General features: G+C 38.1%; 1 protein-coding gene across 4 annotated transcripts in view; it reads left to right on the forward strand.

Moving 5' to 3' along the window:
- bmal1b (basic helix-loop-helix ARNT like 1b) overlaps positions 1-17687 on the forward strand; it is a 33417-nt gene that overhangs the window by 14222 nt on the left and 1508 nt on the right. For 2 of the 4 annotated variants that reach the window (XM_082162049.1, XM_082162048.1), the window contains 18 exons: positions 1963-2027; positions 2669-2816; positions 3173-3193; positions 3501-3569; positions 6051-6089; positions 7887-7913; positions 8052-8209; positions 8775-8854; positions 8944-9036; positions 9129-9246; positions 9710-9859; positions 9951-10197; positions 13504-13610; positions 13692-13842; positions 13935-14023; positions 15981-16077; positions 16173-16269; positions 16881-16974. In XM_082162049.1, coding sequence (XP_082018175.1) covers positions 1963-2027; positions 2669-2816; positions 3173-3193; positions 3501-3569; positions 6051-6089; positions 7887-7913; positions 8052-8209; positions 8775-8854; positions 8944-9036; positions 9129-9246; positions 9710-9859; positions 9951-10197; positions 13504-13610; positions 13692-13842; positions 13935-14023; positions 15981-16077; positions 16173-16269; positions 16881-16974 — 1850 coding nt within the window. Of the gene's footprint in view, positions 1-1895; positions 2028-2668; positions 2817-3172; positions 3194-3500; positions 3570-6050; positions 6090-7886; positions 7914-8051; positions 8210-8774; positions 8855-8943; positions 9037-9128; positions 9247-9709; positions 9860-9950; positions 10198-13503; positions 13611-13691; positions 13843-13934; positions 14024-15980; positions 16078-16172; positions 16270-16880; positions 16975-17687 lie in introns of all 4 variants that reach the window. The other 2 variants (XM_082162051.1, XM_082162050.1) reach the window with 2 other exon arrangements.

Here is a 17687-nt window from a genome sequence, read left to right on the forward strand (position 1 = left end):
AGACCTACCCAAAAACTTTTCTCTTTATTTGTATCTTTATTATTTTGTATATATTTTTTGCTACTTTTTTCAATTTAATTCAAAGATTGAAATCAAGCTTCCTTGTGTTGTGTAAACTCTTAAAAACAAAATTACCCAATTGTAAAAACACAATGAGTGAGCAAACATTTAGGTGAGATAAATGTAATAAAAAAAATTGTCTACATTTTTGTTTTTATATCGTCATAAATATCATTATCGCAAATATTCTTGAAATATCGTGATATAATTTTGAGGCTATATCGCCCACCCCTACTATGATGATTCAACTTGCTCAATCGGCTGAAACGCTTTTCTGGTTAATATTGGCAATATGCTCGTTTAAGTCATCTGGGTAGTGGTGTATTTCTGGCCACCCCTGTTGTACATTTTGACGGTTTTAACAGCTGACTTTTCGAAGAACTATGTCACTGGCATAAAGCAAAGGCAATGTACATACTCCAGCTGAATTAAGTTGTCACTTTCACCTATTAAAATGGAAAAAATAACAAGCCCAAAGATGGATATAAGTGAAAATGGCAACGCTGCAAATGCACGCTTGGCGAAGCAGCTTTACGAGCATAAAGAGAAACAAAAAAAGAGCGAGACGTGAGCGCAACGGTCAGACATGTTCTTCAAGCACATACATAGATTTTAACATAGAAAAATAATGGAAAGAATCGTAAATGAAATGGAAAAAAACTTAAAGTTTAGTCAACAAAAAAAAAAAAAAAATTACACATGGTTATACCCTGCTCTCACACACACAGTAGCCTGTATTACTCACATATCCTGTGATAGCACAAAGAAATGCGCAGCCATTTGCATTTGTACTTTGCAACGAAAATATAAATGAACACGCTGTTGCATTTTTAATTATGTTATATTTCTATGTTTACTGACAACTAAGTCGTTTAATCAGTTATAGGCTACTCAAGGAGCTCTACTGGTGATTGATCTCGTTTGTGTCGGAGATCCTTGTCTATGGCTATGGAAGATAATTTATGTCCGACAAAAATGCAATCATTATAGGAACGATGATCCAGTTTAACCAGTGCTGTTTTTGAGATGCACTTACACGAAATCTGTTTTATGTGTTCCATTCACATCCGTTTTAAGTAGCGTATTCCATGCAGGCTATACACGATCACAGTTAGATGCGTGTTAAGTGATTTTCTCTAGATTTAAAGCAGGATGTATTTATTTTGGCCACCCCAATAAAATCACTGGGTCTTAACTGGCCATCCCTAGAAAAAAAGTCCTGGCTACGCCCCTGCATCTGGGGAAGGGCAACATGCTTGTTGCTTGAGGCTTTCCGGTTATTATTGGGAACATGCGTGTTGCCTTAAGCTCATTCTGGTAACTGCATTTAAAGGAGCATGTTGCCCTTCTCCACTGCTTGTAAGTAACAGAAGAGCACCCTTTGCTGCTACTCTCCTCCTGTAAGGGACATGCTTTCCCCAGTCTATGCCATTCAGGGGGGCATGCTACTCCTTTCCGATATGACCCAAAAGCAGAGAGATGCTCAATACAATCTTTATTAATTAAGCTCAAATAACTTGCAACGAGCCATAGCAAAAAAAAAAACTGGCTTGCCAATGGCTGATGGCAACCAGCCAATGGCTGATGGCTGTCATGTTGACAAGGGCTTCACAGGTTATTATCTAGTTGACACAGTCTCTGCTGACATTCATGTTGATAATTTAGAGGCCTTCAACAATTGCATATCAAATATGATACAGTAGGCTTTAACTTGGATTATTTCCAGGTTTAAAAAGAATACAATAACGTATTTTCACTGTTTTCCTCTGACATTTTGACACTCAGGAACTGCTGTCTGCTCACTTACATCATCCATACCCCTCTCTTGTGTCCAGGTTATGAAATGCTCAAGCTCTGTCTGGGTGGAGATTAGATATCCTTCACAACTCTGTTCTCTTGCAGAGGAGGATCGCATCCGACAGCCTTGGGAAATGGTGAAGGAAGAGCAGCCCTCGTCTATCTCTGTGGTGAGTTTAAGGAACATTACCTTCATATTTGTCATTTCTGCTCCTTTAAATAATGAAATTCAGATTTAAGGGATTATTTGTATTAGGTATTTAATTATCATATGTCAAAGCTGGTCTTTGAAACTCTGAACTTTAAGTCCTGGTTTCACTGACAGGGCTGGACTAAGCCAGGATTAGGCCTTTCAATTAGGCAAGGCAAGGCAAGGCAAGGCAAGTTTATTTAGATAGCACATTTCATACACAATGGCAATGCAAAGTGCTTTACATAGAAGAAATTAAAATAGTTAAAAGAAATAAGAATAATTAAAACAGTTTAGAAAAATAAAATAAAATGCAGTACAGTACGAGGAACAGTCAGACGAACATTAGGGCATTTAGGGAAATTAGGGCATTTAAGTAGCTTTTATAAACATTACCGGATTACTTGAGAAAAAACAATGGCACTGACATATTTTAAGATATGTCAGAGCAAGTTGCTTTCAGTTGAAACAGCTCAAACATGCATTTTAGTTCAGGACTAGCTTAAGCTTCGTCTCTGAAACCGAGGGTAATGTTTGTGAAATTGCAGATGCCTTTCAATATGGTTTTCACAAAAACAGAATACAAGAAACAAAGGTAACATTTATGTTTGTATTTTGTAGATAATCTAATGGCAGACCAAAGAATGGACATCTCCTCCACAATGAATGAGTTCATGTCTCCCAGTTCCACTGACCTGATCAGCAGCTCCATGGGAACGCCAGGCATGGACTACAGTCGCAAGAGGAAGGGCAGCATCACCGACTATCAGTAAGAGCGGTTCCTAACAGATCCTCTAACTCTGTTTCATGATGGGATATAAGACCCAATGTTTAGTTAATTCAGGGCATTCAACTTTAAAATATGATAAGGGCCAGCTTTACTAACAGCTTGCACCAGCACAAACCTTCTTTTGGCATTAAAAACTATACTCTCAGGATTTACTAAATACACTCAGTGAAAAATTTGCTCTGAAAAGGCATGGACACAGTAAGGCGTGGACAAAGAAAGTTATACAGATTTTAAACATGAGGGAGTAAATGATGACAGTTTTACTTTTTGGGTGGACTATTCCTTTAATATGAGATTATATGAAATTGATTTTGTCCATTTTTTTCTTTTCACAGAATGGAAGGTTTTTCTTTTGAGTGAGTATCAAAACATCCAAATGATTTTCATTTTACAATTTATTATTTATTTTATTCCATTACAAAAAGCTTTAACCATGGCATAACCGTGGTGCATGAACAGTATAAAACACTACCATGATATATGACATATTGCTATCATCACTGATACATCACTAAACCATGGTACTGTCAGAGTACCTTTTTGTAAGTGTTTGTGCCTCTCTTTGAGAACAGGCACATCATTCATCTAATTAAAGAAAGAAAATAAAAACTGTATCAACTCACCCATTTGATTTTGAGAAAAATACCAATTTTATCCTCTTAGATCTGAGGCTTCATGGATGAGATTCCTCATCCCAAACTCACAGCTCACACAATACCCTGAGAGTGAACGGTCAGTGAGTATGGATGAAGAGATGCTAACTAGTCAAGCTGTCCAGTCTGTACTTATTTTAAGACATGTATTCCAGCACCTTTGATATCCAAATTCTCACTTCACACAGAGAGATGACAGATTTTTCAAGGGTGAAAATTGTGACCATGTTAACTATGTGTGTAGTCCGGTTCTCTTGGTTCTTTTGGTCCGGACCAAAAAAAAAAAAAAAGATTATACGTTTAGTCCTGGTTCACACTGCCATTTTTAACACTGAGCCTTAAGATTCAAAAAACTAAAAACAAAAAACAAAACGCTTTTATGACATATTTTTCTGATGGAACTTACCGAACATCCAAAACATGCTACTGGAATAAAAGCGCTTATTGTAGGCACGTTATGTATATGTGCGTACAAATTATGGTATTTTTACCAGCTGAGAACTCATGAAGAGCTTAAGAGCCATTTTAGGGTCACATCTTGAGACATAATGTCCTGTTTTTTGTTCGTTTAGATGTCTTTATTCTGTGCTGCATTAATATTTCAGTCGAACCGCACCAGAGTTCGTTTGGAAGCGGACCCAACGTTTGGTGTGCACCAGGGTTTGGGTGGCAGCGTTCACACTTATTTTATCCACACTAACAGAGCAATTGCATCAGAGTTCGTTTTAATCGAACCAAACCTGCCAAGTGTTAACACACCCTATAAAGTCACTAATTAAACACCCACAACCATTGAACTGGCATTCGATGTTTGACAAATAAACTATCAGACTCAATTACACAATTAGGGGCAAATTCACTAAACAAGTATTTCTGCACAAAACCTGCGTCTTATTCTCCCAGAACCCACAATCCACTTTTACTGGGTGGTACTCATGCCTCATGTTATTCATGCCTTAAAATAGCTTTGAATGTAACTCTTGCTTAATTTAGTATACGCAAAACCATGAATATGCAAATGAGCCCTGCCTCCACTCACTCATACATGGTCGTCTACAAGTCGATGTATCAGAATGGTGATGCGTTCTATGTATCGCTCTCTACAACATCGGACATATAACGGTAATTCATTATCTTTGGCTTGATTACGTTATAAAACAGCTAGTATTGTGTTGCTAATGTGACACAAACCATGTTCCCGTTCACCATCTCAGAGTACCTTCTAAAAATCAGCATCCTTAAAAACACTTTGAACAACTTAGAATGTCAGTGGAGAAAGGCATATGGTTCATCATAACATCGTAATATACATCATATACATAATTCACCCGCTATGTTGCCACATTAAAAACTTAAAAAGGGGGTCTTTAAGTTAATGTTTTCAGCTCAAATATGACTTACTATAGATGATCCTTAAATGCAGCTCTATTTGCCTGGCTAAGTTAACGTTGGGCTATTGACGCCTGTGAAGAGGTAAGCGGTAAGCAAGCGCTTAACAGAATTTCATTCAACAGAGATGTTTGAGAACATTCTATACTGATCATAGTTATTCATCAATTGATGGACAAGAGCGCTTTCTGCATATTAAAGATCCGATTAATGTGCCTGGATTGTTGCTGTTTGTTCTCCGTGTGCTGATGTCGATTATGGTAGTCTGCAGTACTGATATAGTGTTTGTGCTGTTACCTGATTTGCATTAATTGTTTTTGTTAATCAGGTACTCAAACTGCGCAACAGCGTGTGCACGTAAACAACACTATTAGCACAATTTAGTCAAATAATTCTTAGTGGATTCACCCTTTTATTAACTGTTTCAGTGTCTAAATATCATGCAAAATAGCAGTTATTTTATGCAGCTGAGAGTTTGATGAACGTTTAAAAAACAAAAAACATGTAATGCATGGTTTCCCATTGAAGGGTTTGTAAACAACAAGAGGTTTTATTTTAATAAAACTGGCATGTACTTATTAAAAGTATAAAATTTGATATTTTAATTGTTACAGATGCATTATATTTATTGATGCAGTATGTGGCTTAAAAATCGTAGGCATTACTTTAAGTAAATAATTGAGGTCATAAGGGTTCGGGTAACTAAAGAGTTACTTAACCAACAGAAAAAAAAGAAAAGAAGAAAACGGCAGTAGATGTTATCACAGTGTCAAGCCCTCAGGTGAACAGCGTGTAATGTTTCTCTCATTCTGGTCAGTTATGAAACCAGCCATTATGAAACAGCCAAGCTGGAGTTGATGGTGCGCGAAATGGAAGTTATATCATATCAAGTCATAGTATATGGTTTCTGGTACCATATTGTCGGATCCTTGTAATGAGAAATAAGTAAGATGTGCCCATAACCTAATCATTTATGAACTATATTGACAATTAACAAGGAAGTGTAAAATGACATAGTTTTAAAGATTACTTGAGGTTTTGAGAAATATGTTGTCGTTTTAACTAAGTATAAACATATGTGACCTTCATGCGTTTTAATCCAAAGTACTTTATATTGGTTGACTCCTGAACTATTTTAGCTAATGTATTTGTTTACTGTTCATTTTTTTAGGGACAGTATGGACGCAGACAATGACAAACAACTTGAAAGGTAAGCTGAATTATTGATCAAGATATATATCTCATATATACACAGCATGTTCTAAATGTCTGAGATCACATGTGATATATACAGTTCAGTCATGAAACTCTAGATGGCTCAGGCTGATAGGTCCTTTACATGTAATCTACAAGCAATCACATCATTTACGGCATGGCCATGGGTGGAGTGTGTGTAAGGCTGGGCAAAGCTTAGCTTTCCTCTGGCCACAAATTTGAGACTAGCGTGTAATTTCCTCCCTCAAACCAATGCCTGCTGCTGCCCCTGACTGCTTTTAGAGGGAAATGCTGCTCATAACTGCTAGCCTGACAAGCCAGACCCACATCAAGATGTTGGGTCTGGGAACACACCGTTGGCAGGGCTCAATCCGAGGGGCAAGATAAACGGATGTCTTTCAAATTCCCTCTGCACCCAATAGGATAGCGCTACAACCAACCAGAGCGTTTTCCCACCAGCGGAGCTAGTTGATAGATTAAACTTTTGCCGTATCTGGTCGGCAAAACTCCGAACACATCTTCCTTTTTTAAGAATGACTTCATTGCCGTTCTTTTCTTAAAGAAAAGCTTAACTCCAAGTCTTAGACTCTCCAAACTCCAAGACTCTCTAAGTCTTTGGAGAGTCGCGGCCAAAGCCTATTCGAAAGACAGTTGTTCGCCAGGAGCAGCAGCTCTTCTTTGTTTTCAAGTAGCAGGGAATTCACACGGAACCGTCACAACTCTGCCTTCATTATGTTAAGCCCGCCCACCGACTCTATACACGAGGTGATTGGCCTGATTAGAGTTTGGTTTTTCCAGCTTACAAGCCAACAGAGAGTTGCTAGACGACACCGGCTGCAATATAAAATTAGCTGCCGCTAGGCTGCGTCTAGATTTCTAGGCTACATAACTGCTGGTCTACGATCAGTTTTTTCCATAATAATAGCATATTGGCTAAACAGATTTGGCAAGCAATCCAGTGCGTGTCTGTCTTTCGCTTTGGAGAATGTAAAAGGTTTCTATTTACAACATGTTTTTACAGCATTGAGCAATGTACCCAATCACAAAAATATCTGTTGATTTCTTGAACGCAATGGCCAATCAGAGGTGTTTAAGTGCTTTTCTGTTAAAATGAACAGTTGTTTGTGAACGTAGATGCTTTAATAACAAATAATTGATCATGATTGTTTATGAAGGGGTGTGTAGGTTGTGACATTGAAACTATTTAATGGAAATTCATTTTTCCATAAAAGCGCATCTCCTTTTCTTTGTCCAGGAGTTGGTTCACCCTCCGCTTATGTACATGGCACAAGCTTATTGGCCTCTGCTGATTCTTCAGCCAATGAGATTGTTTGCTCAACATTTAAATAGTCTGGTTCAGTGTTTGCTGTAGGCTAGACCAGAGTTGCTCTGAAACCCTCCACCTCCCTCAGCTCCACCTGCCTAGATCTTACATGCTCACAGCAGCGTGTCTGTGTATCTATTAGCAGAACCAAGTCCATTCTTGTTCTAATCAACAGCAGCAGTGTAGCAGATAAAGTCTGCCAAGACAAAATACATTAACATTGCCATATTCAATAACACATGAAAACTATTTCAAGATTATATTCATGATTGAATTACATAATATAGCTGTATGTGTATATATTTATATATATATATATATATATATATATATATATAGAGAGAGAGAGAGAGAGAGAGAGAGAGAGAGAGATATTTCAAAATAAAATGGTTCATCTGTAAGTGGTGTTTATATTTAGCTTACATGATTGATTAATTTCTCAGATGTTAATCATTTTTCTCTCAACAGGGTCGATCAGCAGATTAAGAATGCAAGGTGCTGTAAATCAGAACATTTCTGTATTTTTTTATTATTATTAGTGGATAAAGCCTGTTGTAGATCATATGCCATTTTTTCCACATTTTCCAAATGTTTCCAATTGTAACATTGTTTTGGACTCTTGGTTGTCAACAGGGAGGCTCACAGTCAGATAGAGAAGAGACGCAGAGACAAGATGAACAGCTTCATTGATGAGCTGGCTTCATTAGTGCCTACCTGCAACGCCATGTCCCGCAAACTGGATAAACTCACTGTCCTGCGCATGGCAGTCCAGCATATGAAAACACTTCGAGGTGAGGTTCACACTCTCATTCCCATAGAGCCATTATGGCCTGGCTGGGACTTTAAATGTAATCTTAATCCTAGACATGTGCATTCAAGTAGATTTGTAGCCGAGTACAATGACATAAAAGTGATTTCAAAAGTTAAAATATAAGTTAAAAAGAAAGAGTATGACATTGACATTCAATTTATATTTTATTCACAAACATTATATCACCAATAATGGTTTCAAAACAAACTGAGTGAAAAGATTAAATGAGCAGTATGCACTAAATGGATATTATTATGCAAAGTTGTTTTGCAATGTAAAATAACTTCATTATATGATGTGTTTTATTATATGATATTATTTAGATGAGTATTACAATATTCATATAAATACTACTTTTGTGAGTGAATGCAAAGTTTCTCCAGTAACACAGTACTTTTGTGAAAGAATACTAAAGTTTCAAGAAAGAACGCAAAGTTTGTCTGGGCCCAGGGGTTACCCGAATGTTTTGCAAATGAACGCAAGTGTCTCATACCCTTACAAGTACTAATCGATTACTCATGCTTATTTTTTACTGTCTTTTTAAGGTGCTGCAAACCCTTATACTGAAGCTAACTACAAGCCAGCCTTTTTATCAGACGATGAGCTGAAGCACTTAATATTAAGGGTAGGTGACCTAAAGAAATGTGTGTTTTTGTGTTATACTGAGTGATAATCCCTGGCTGTGATTCATTTGTGATTCACTCTGGGCCTCAGGCTGCTGATGGTTTTCTATTCGTTGTGGGCTGTGATCGGGGAAAGATCCTTTTTGTGTCAGAGTCTGTCTACAAAATTCTAAATTACAGTCAGGTAAGGCCTACTAATGCTTCATAACATCCATGATATGACTCAGAAGTCAGTGTGTGACTCATATTGCCTGCTGCTCTCTCCCCATCTTACAGAATGACCTGATTGGCCAGAGTTTGTTTGATTATTTGCATCCAAAAGACATTGCAAAAGTCAAAGAGCAGCTCTCGTCATCTGACACAGCACCACGGGAGAGACTCATTGATGCTAAAAGTAAGTTAGTACTTGCTGTTATATGCCTTATACAAGCAAACAGTAAACTAGAGGACTTTTAAATCAGAACAGATTTTAAAACACTAGGCAGCATACATTTTTGGCATCATATATATTGCCGACTTTGCAAATGGTTACACACACTCAAGTTGTTCCGAACACAATAAACGCACACAGAAACATGCGCTTCGTTTCTAAGAGATGCATGAAAAATGTAAACAATATGTGCTCTAAAATTGGCGCAAAATGTCCTCTGACTGGATGGAATCTAAAAAGGCTGTGCCCATCATGCACTACATGACGATTTATAGTATTTCTGTCAACTCTGACTACCAAAAATCTGCAGACTGGCTCTGACTTTCAGCAAAAATCTGTTCTAAAGTTGAGTAGTGTATTCCAGCCTTTAACTACACATACATTTCACCAGTTTTGAAAATGATCTGACAGAGTGTTATCTTCTCAGCCGGGCTGCGAGTCAGGACAGACATTGCCCCTAGTCCCTCCAGATTGTGCTCGGGCTCCAGACGCTCCTTCTTCTGCAGAATGAAGTGCAACAGGTCCCTCGTCAAAATGGAGGAAAAGGATTTCCCCTCGACTTGCTCCAAAAAGAATGGTAAATCACTTCTTTCATTTACTTTGAATATTATTAAATATTCAAAGACAACGATTCCTCATCATAACTTTTGCTTTTGTTCTCCCTTTAGCCGATCGCAAGAGCTTCTGCACCATCCACAGCACTGGCTATCTGAAGAGCTGGCCGCCAATAAAGATGGGCTTAGATGAAGACAATGAGCCTGATAATGAAGGCTGTAATCTCAGCTGCTTAGTGGCCATTGGCCGATTACATCCTCATATTGTCCCCCAACCTATGAATGGAGACATCCGGGTGAAGCCGACAGAGTATGTCTCGCGCCATGCCATTGATGGGAAGTTTGTTTTTGTGGACCAAAGGCAAGTGGTGACTCCTGAACATGAAATATGGTTGCAGTTTAAAGGTGTGGTTGCATTTACCGTTGCCCGGTGTAATTTCGCAAGCAAAATCCAAATCTGTGCAATGAAGTACTTTGCCTGATGCCATATGCCATATGCGAATGTCGCATCAGTAAAAAGTTGGGTAAACTTTTGCAGCGCCAACCAATAGCAAGCCTCTTAGTATGGCAGTGAAGGTAGAAACTATGGCACTACACTTCAAAATAAAAAAAATGTCCATAAAGAGGCTGTTTGGAAAGCAGTTATTTAGGGTTGGTTCGTTTTCTAGCTGGCAGGAATGGCTTTGGATGGCCTGCTTTCTTTTGCAGAGCTGCAGTAAATGTGACCGCACCTTAACTAGGTTAAATTACCTTAAAGGTCCCATGACATGAAATTTTCACTTTCTGAGGTTTTTTAACATTAATATGAGTTCCCCTAGCCTGTATATGGTCCCCAAGTTTCTAGAAATTTCAATCGGTGTAAATCGAGCTTTTGCTATCTTTCTCTGCCTTTCAGAAAATGGAGGCTCATACGCGCTGATCTTGAATCTCCTCCTTATGACGTCATAAGGAGGAAATGTTACCTCCCCTGTCTCTGCTTTGCCCGCCCAGAGAATATATTTTCCGCCCATGAGAAAATGCGCTAGGAAGTAGGAACGCGCGCGCGCGATTTTAGTTTGTCCACGAGAGATATCATGGCTTTTGAGCGAGCGAAGCATAACAATTGTTCAATAATTGGATGTACAAATGAACACCGAAGGGTCAGTACAGAGCTGGGCTTGCTGAACGTCTGAAACTAAAGTCTGGATCACTCTCTTTGGCTCAGCTACACACCTCGGACAAGTAAGTCAACTAATGATATATAAGTGTGTTGCTTTACTGTTTATGGTTACCTAGATTGTTACACGTAGAATGTGGCTGTAACATTAGCTATGCAGCTATGCAGTTTATGTGTGTGAATACACACACTGTAACGCGAGTGTTGTACACTTCTTTGTTATTTGGATAACCGTTTTCCTGTTGGTTATATGGCGCGCGCGATATCCGCATTTCAAGATCGCAGAGCTTGATGTAATTGTAATAAGATAAATTACAGACGTTACAGATCTCTCATGAAAAGGCAACAGTAGGTTAGCGTTAGCTACATGATAATAACTGTAAACCATCCGAATAAAGTACCGTATCCAGACATAATTTTTTAAACTAACCTTCGGAAACGTCCTGCTGGAGCCGCTGAGTTGCAACTTCTTCATCCGTTGCTTCTCCATCTGGATCAGATTCTGGGTCAAACTGAAATGCTTGAAAGACTGCGTGTGTTCGTGCCATTGCAATATATCCAACGTAAACATGCACGCCACGGTACCATTGCGCAAGATGGTCAAGGCCACACCCACCCTCCACCTTGCGCCGCCTTTCTCCTCCTCATTATCATTTAAGGCTACAGACACCGAAACGGCCCGTCTGAAGGAAGCTCATTCTGAGACTGGCTTGAAGTGGCTATAATTCTGCACCGAGGCTGAATTTTTGGAAAGAGATTTCAGATACAGTACTAGGGACCACTAAGGCCTATATTAAAGCCTACAAAAAGTAGCATGTCATGGGACCTTTAAACAATGCCAAGGCACTACAACATGTGACATGGCTTATATAATATGGTATACTTTTCCAGATTCTAAATAACATGAATGTAAAGCTCTGTTTACACCTGGTATTAAGATGTGTTTTGGTCGATCGGATCACTAGTAGATGAGGGAGACATTCCCGTTTTCACCTGGAGTTTTAATCCGACTCTTTTGTCCACTTTCAACCACTTCTGTCCTGATTTCTTCGAGGGGAGGGTCTAAGGACGGGTAATTGTGTGGGCTTTTCAGATCTTTCAATCTAATGGACAAAATAAGCTCGCGCAAGTTACATATGAACACGACTGAAGACGACGGAAAAACATACGGAGAGCAGCAGCTTTCATTTCTGCTCTGACAGCAGCAAGACCAGCCGAACGCTGTGAGTGTGTGTTAGAAATCAGGAATGGTGAGAGAACATTGTGCTTGGTACGTTTTCGTCTCCAGCCAAACTTGGGTCTCCAGTCAACAAAGTTTAAATCCCGACTGGCTAGCGCACTTCCCATAATGTATTAAGTCAGTAGACGGAGAGAAGACGGTCTTTTGTGGCTGTTCGAACACATTCGATCACATGAGCGTTTACACTACGAAAGCAAAAACTCAGAATGTGTTTTCCACGACCTCTGGAAGTGGTTGAAAGTGAACAAGTTGAAAACGCTTTAGACCCCGTTTACACCTGTATTTAGCTTCGTCCACATGCGATCTGATCGACCAAAACGCACCATACCAGGTGTAAACAGGGCCTAAGTTTAGAATAGAATAGAATAGAATACTATTAGGTAATAGTAAACTATAAGGTAAAATGGATTATTGGTTGGGAGATGTTTGTTTTGTCTACTGATGGATAAACGGATTTGGGATCAAAAGTTTGGTGGTCATTGTGACCGTATGACCAATCCTGATGTTAGCATGACAGTTTTGTTAGCATGATTTGGTTTTGTGAGCACAATGCGGATCAATATCCAAATATAGAAATGGATAAATGACCCAGGTCATGACCTGGCTAGAGGCCGAAATGTAGGACACACACTGCACCTAAAAATACTGCACAATGCCTCTGTGACAACATAACAGTTTGCCTTTTATACTGAATGCCAACTGCACCTGTGGAGTCTTAAGGCACAGGTATACTTAATTCTCCGCGTTCCGCTCCGTCTCACGCACAGTTGAATCCACACAGCTTTCAAAGTATACTAAATAGCTTTTTTATACTGCCAGACATGAGACAGAGGGCAGCACTCATTTACAGGACATTCGTTCGGAAGGATAGAAGAAAAGTAGCGGATCCGCCATTGCATGCAAAGTTTAGAATAAGAACCAAAACAACAGAGAAGGATTTGCCGCTTTGTTTACCGAATACAATGATTGGACGAACATTTTATGGTCCTACTCCTTCCACAGACAATATACAGTATATATGTATATATACATATTAATACATTTAGGCCACTTAACTTAGTTATTGCTATCAGGATGTGAAGAGACTTTCAATCCGCATAACAAAAAAAAAATTTTTCTGGAGCAAATCGCCTACCGTGCCTTTAAGAAAGTGAAGAAAATTGTGGAGTAGAAAAATGTTTGCATGATATTTTTAGTACAATAGTGGCTTGCAAGCACTGTAAAAACACCTGTGCTCCTCTGTGTGTAAAAGATTCCTCTTTTAATTTCAGGGCCACGGCCATTCTTGCTTATCTACCTCAAGAGATGCTGGGCACGTCTTTCTACGAGTATTTCCATCAGGATGACATCGGACATCTTGCTGAATGCCATAGACAGGGTAACAATAGAGCGCTTTTCCTGAGTGCAGCGTGACCAGACTCGTGTCATGATTTCTGATCTGTACGTCTCTTGTTTGCAGTTCTGCAGATGAGAGAGAAGATCAACACTAACTGTTACAATTTCAAGATTAAAGATGGTTCTTTTATAACTTTAAAAAGTCGATGGTTCAGTTTCATGAACCCTTGGACCAAAGAAGTAGAATACATAGTCTCAACTAATACAGTTGTCTCGTAAGTAATCAAAATCTCTGCTAATAAAACATGATATCAGTGTTCTGACGGTTTGGTTTACTGACCTGAACTGATGTGTGTGTGTTTTGAAGGGGCAGTTCACTTGAGGGAGCAGAGCCTCACTATCCTCAGCTCACTGCTTCCCCTCAGAGTATGGACAGTGTCCTTACAGCCGGTGACGGTAAGCAGATCTCATTTACACAGCAAATGAATGAGTGACTGTTAAACCATGTCATAACCCTGTGGTCGGGAACCTGTGGCTGCCTGTCCTGCTGATAGAGCAAAATCAATCTGCCGAAGTTCAAAAGTCAAAACTAAAAGGCAACTTACGATAATATTTAAAGTTTTTGTGTATGCAGTGCTGTGCGCCACACCAATAAATGGAAAACCACTTTCATTTATATGGCTAGCTTTAAAATGCTGTTTTAAAATAGCAACCAAATTTGATCCTCGAAATGTCAGCAACCGAACTCACACGACCCGGATTCTATTCTCACGCAAGCCATGAATATCACCGGTAGACATAGTAAAGTAAATATCAAAGAGGTCCATAACTGGAAATTATTATCTCAGTCGACAAGTCAATCAGAACGTTTAATAATATGAATGGGATTTTGGACCAATACGATTTTGGGGCTACAAAAAGAGTTACATTTCTCTTCCAAAATCCTCTTTTGCATAATCAAAATGTAAAAAATAAAATAACATTATTTCATGACATTTTAAGCATGTTCCCTTTAAATTTGTATATACTTAATGTTTGGTACTGTATAACAATTTTCAGAATACATTTGATTTATTGATTCAACAAAAACTACCTTTCACACTTTATAAATCTGCTTTAAACATAAACCTTACATTACAGAAGGCTGCTGAGAATTGGGTGGGGTAAATAATGCTGAACGGTCATGAAAATGTAAAAAAAAAAAAAAAAAAGATTTTATTTTTTTGTTTTTTTTAACCAAAATTTTGTGAGATTCATCCTTAAAGGATTAATGGACTCTAATTAAACTAATAAACTTAATCTGATGCATATGCACATTAGTCAGTCATACATAAATGAAATAGGTAAAAAATAAATTAAAAAAGCTTATACATTAAGCTTATTAGTTTGTTAATGTTAAAACTGTAGCCCAAATGGATGGAAATGTTATATGAAATTTAAATACGTTAAATTTGACTGTATGCACGATTGGTTGCAGTGCAGTGTATGGAAACTGATAGAAAATTAAGCACAAAATTAAATCACAAGGAAATGTCTCACAACAGTACAAAGAGAATATTGATATGATCCACCTTTACACTAAAGATATCACACACACACACACACACACATATATATATATATATACATACAGTCAAACCAAAAATGATTCAGACACCAGATATAATTTGTGGGTTAAAAGATATCACACACACACACACACACACACATATATATATATATATATATATATATATATATATATATATATATATATATATATATATATATATATATATATACATACAGTCAAACCAAAAATGATTCAGACACCAGATATAATTTGTGGGTGCAGGACACTATAGTTTATATATGTAAGTGAGGATAGCAAAATAAAGTAAACTGTGACATATTATACCCAAAAATTCTTCATACAGTGACTACCAGTAAAATGTATACAAATTTGGGACCAAAAATTATGCAGACACTTTGACCTGACCATGTTTTTCCTTTAATTCCTGATGCGACCTTTTTATACCACAGACTGAACACAATTAAGAATTGCTTGGTAATTTCTTGATTTAAATTGGTATTATCTAATTGTGTAGCCTAGTTAAATTTAACAACTGACAGCTATTCAACCTAATTCATTTGTAAGACAGTAGAAGGATGGCCAAAACCGGTGAAATATCAACAGATTTGATAATTTGATTTAAGTTCTTGTCATATTTTATTACCATTTTCTAAACTATAGCGAATATGTGAGAAATGTTGAAGGTGTCTGAATAAATTTTGGTTTGACTGTATATGACGGGAAGAGATTGCTACTGCCACAGTTTGCTAAGAAAGACTACCATGCTGGAATGTAGCGTAGCACTTTGATTTTTACGGATATACGTCAGCAGTCGGTGTCTTGTGAACTGTTCTACTACAGGCTCAGGGAAGACTGTTCCCGGAATCCCTGGAGGAACGAGACCCGGAGCAGGAAAGATCGGACGCATGATCGCAGAGGAAGTGATGGAGATCCAAAGGTGAGCGGATCAGTTTTACGCCTAATAATCTGCACTTGAGTCACACTCTTGATGACATTGCATCTGGTTTCATCTTTCATTGATATGATTGACAGGATAAGAGGCTCATCCCCCTCTAGTTGTGGCTCAAGCCCCCTCAACATCACCAACAGCACACCCCCTCCTGACACATCGTCCCCTGCGGGCAGGAAGGTAACGTTTGGGCTTCAGTCTCTGACAAACATATATAGGGATGTGTGATATTGACCAAATTACTGTTGTCAAAAGTACCAACTTCGGTACCAAGTCGATACTGAAATGTAAAAAATGTGGCGCTTTGAGCACTGTTGAGCGGATTCGTAAACACCTCTGATTGGCCATTATGCTCACGCACTCATTAAATATGTCTGTGATTGGCTACAATGATCAGCACTTTAAAAACATGTTGTAAATATACATCAATGTCGCTCTTCAACGAGCACTTACGCAGATACACACAGGAGTGTTTGAAAGTAGGCGTCTATCAGCGGATCGGTCCTGCTTGTGCTTTCAAAAAACGTTCAAACACTTCGGTGTGCTCTCAAACCCGTGCGTTGATCATTGTAGCCAATCACAGACATATCCGATGAGCTCGTGAACACAGTGGCCAATCAGAGGTGTTAATGATTCCACTCAATAGTGCTCAAAGCGTCACATTTTTAAAATTTCATTACTGACTTGGTACCAAAGTCGGTACTTATGACTACACTAAAAATTATACATATTGCACACATTAATGCAATGTTAATTCATCTCCTGATTACATTTTTCCCCTAACTGCTCAGTTTTCAAATGCTGGAACTCCAGACATTCCTTCCGTCGGGATGATGTCAGGCCAGGACAGCATAGGATATCCATACTCTAACAGCTCTATTTTAAGTAAGTTTTAACCCTCTGGTCCTCTTCTTGTGTTGGTCAAAAATGACAGAATTAAACATTTTCAATGAAATGAATGTACTATATTTTAGTTCGATAATGTTTTTTATTTAATATTTTGTCTTTTTTAGGGGATTTTATGGTACTAAATTATGTTGTCGCTGTATTTATAATCCATTTATAATCCATTTATTCACTTTTTGAGCATAGACCTGAAAATACAATTTCCAACTTAAACTGTCATAAATCTTGAATGCTTTAGAGCACAGACTTAAGTTTGATCTCTTTTCAAAGATGACACTTGGGCAGATTATTGCTGAAGTGAATTCTTTTTTTATAGGTGAACGTAAAATTTTTTACAGAATTTTATGTTTATTGTTATGAAAAATACTATTTTCATTTTACTATAAAAATCAAAGCCATGAATCTAAACAAGTTGTGTTCAAAATATGAGCTTGATATCTCAAAAAATGTGCTTTCAGTAAGATTTTATTTTGACGCAGTACCAAAAGTTTTCACAAGGTGAAATTCGTCTCCCATTCATTTCCTATGCGGATGTGACCATTTAACCTGTTCGAATTATGTCCATTATTTTTTGTGTGTGTGTTCACACAGCAAGTGCCAAAACCTTTACCAAGTTTCGTCCGTTCCGATGAAGAAAAAACCAAAAACCAAAAACAAATGTACACTTTTTCGGTCAAAAATAACCGAAGAGC

Source organism: Leuciscus leuciscus (assembly GCF_965113295.1).
Source record: "Leuciscus leuciscus genome assembly, chromosome: 2".
Taxonomy (NCBI): Eukaryota; Metazoa; Chordata; class Actinopteri; order Cypriniformes; family Leuciscidae; genus Leuciscus; species Leuciscus leuciscus.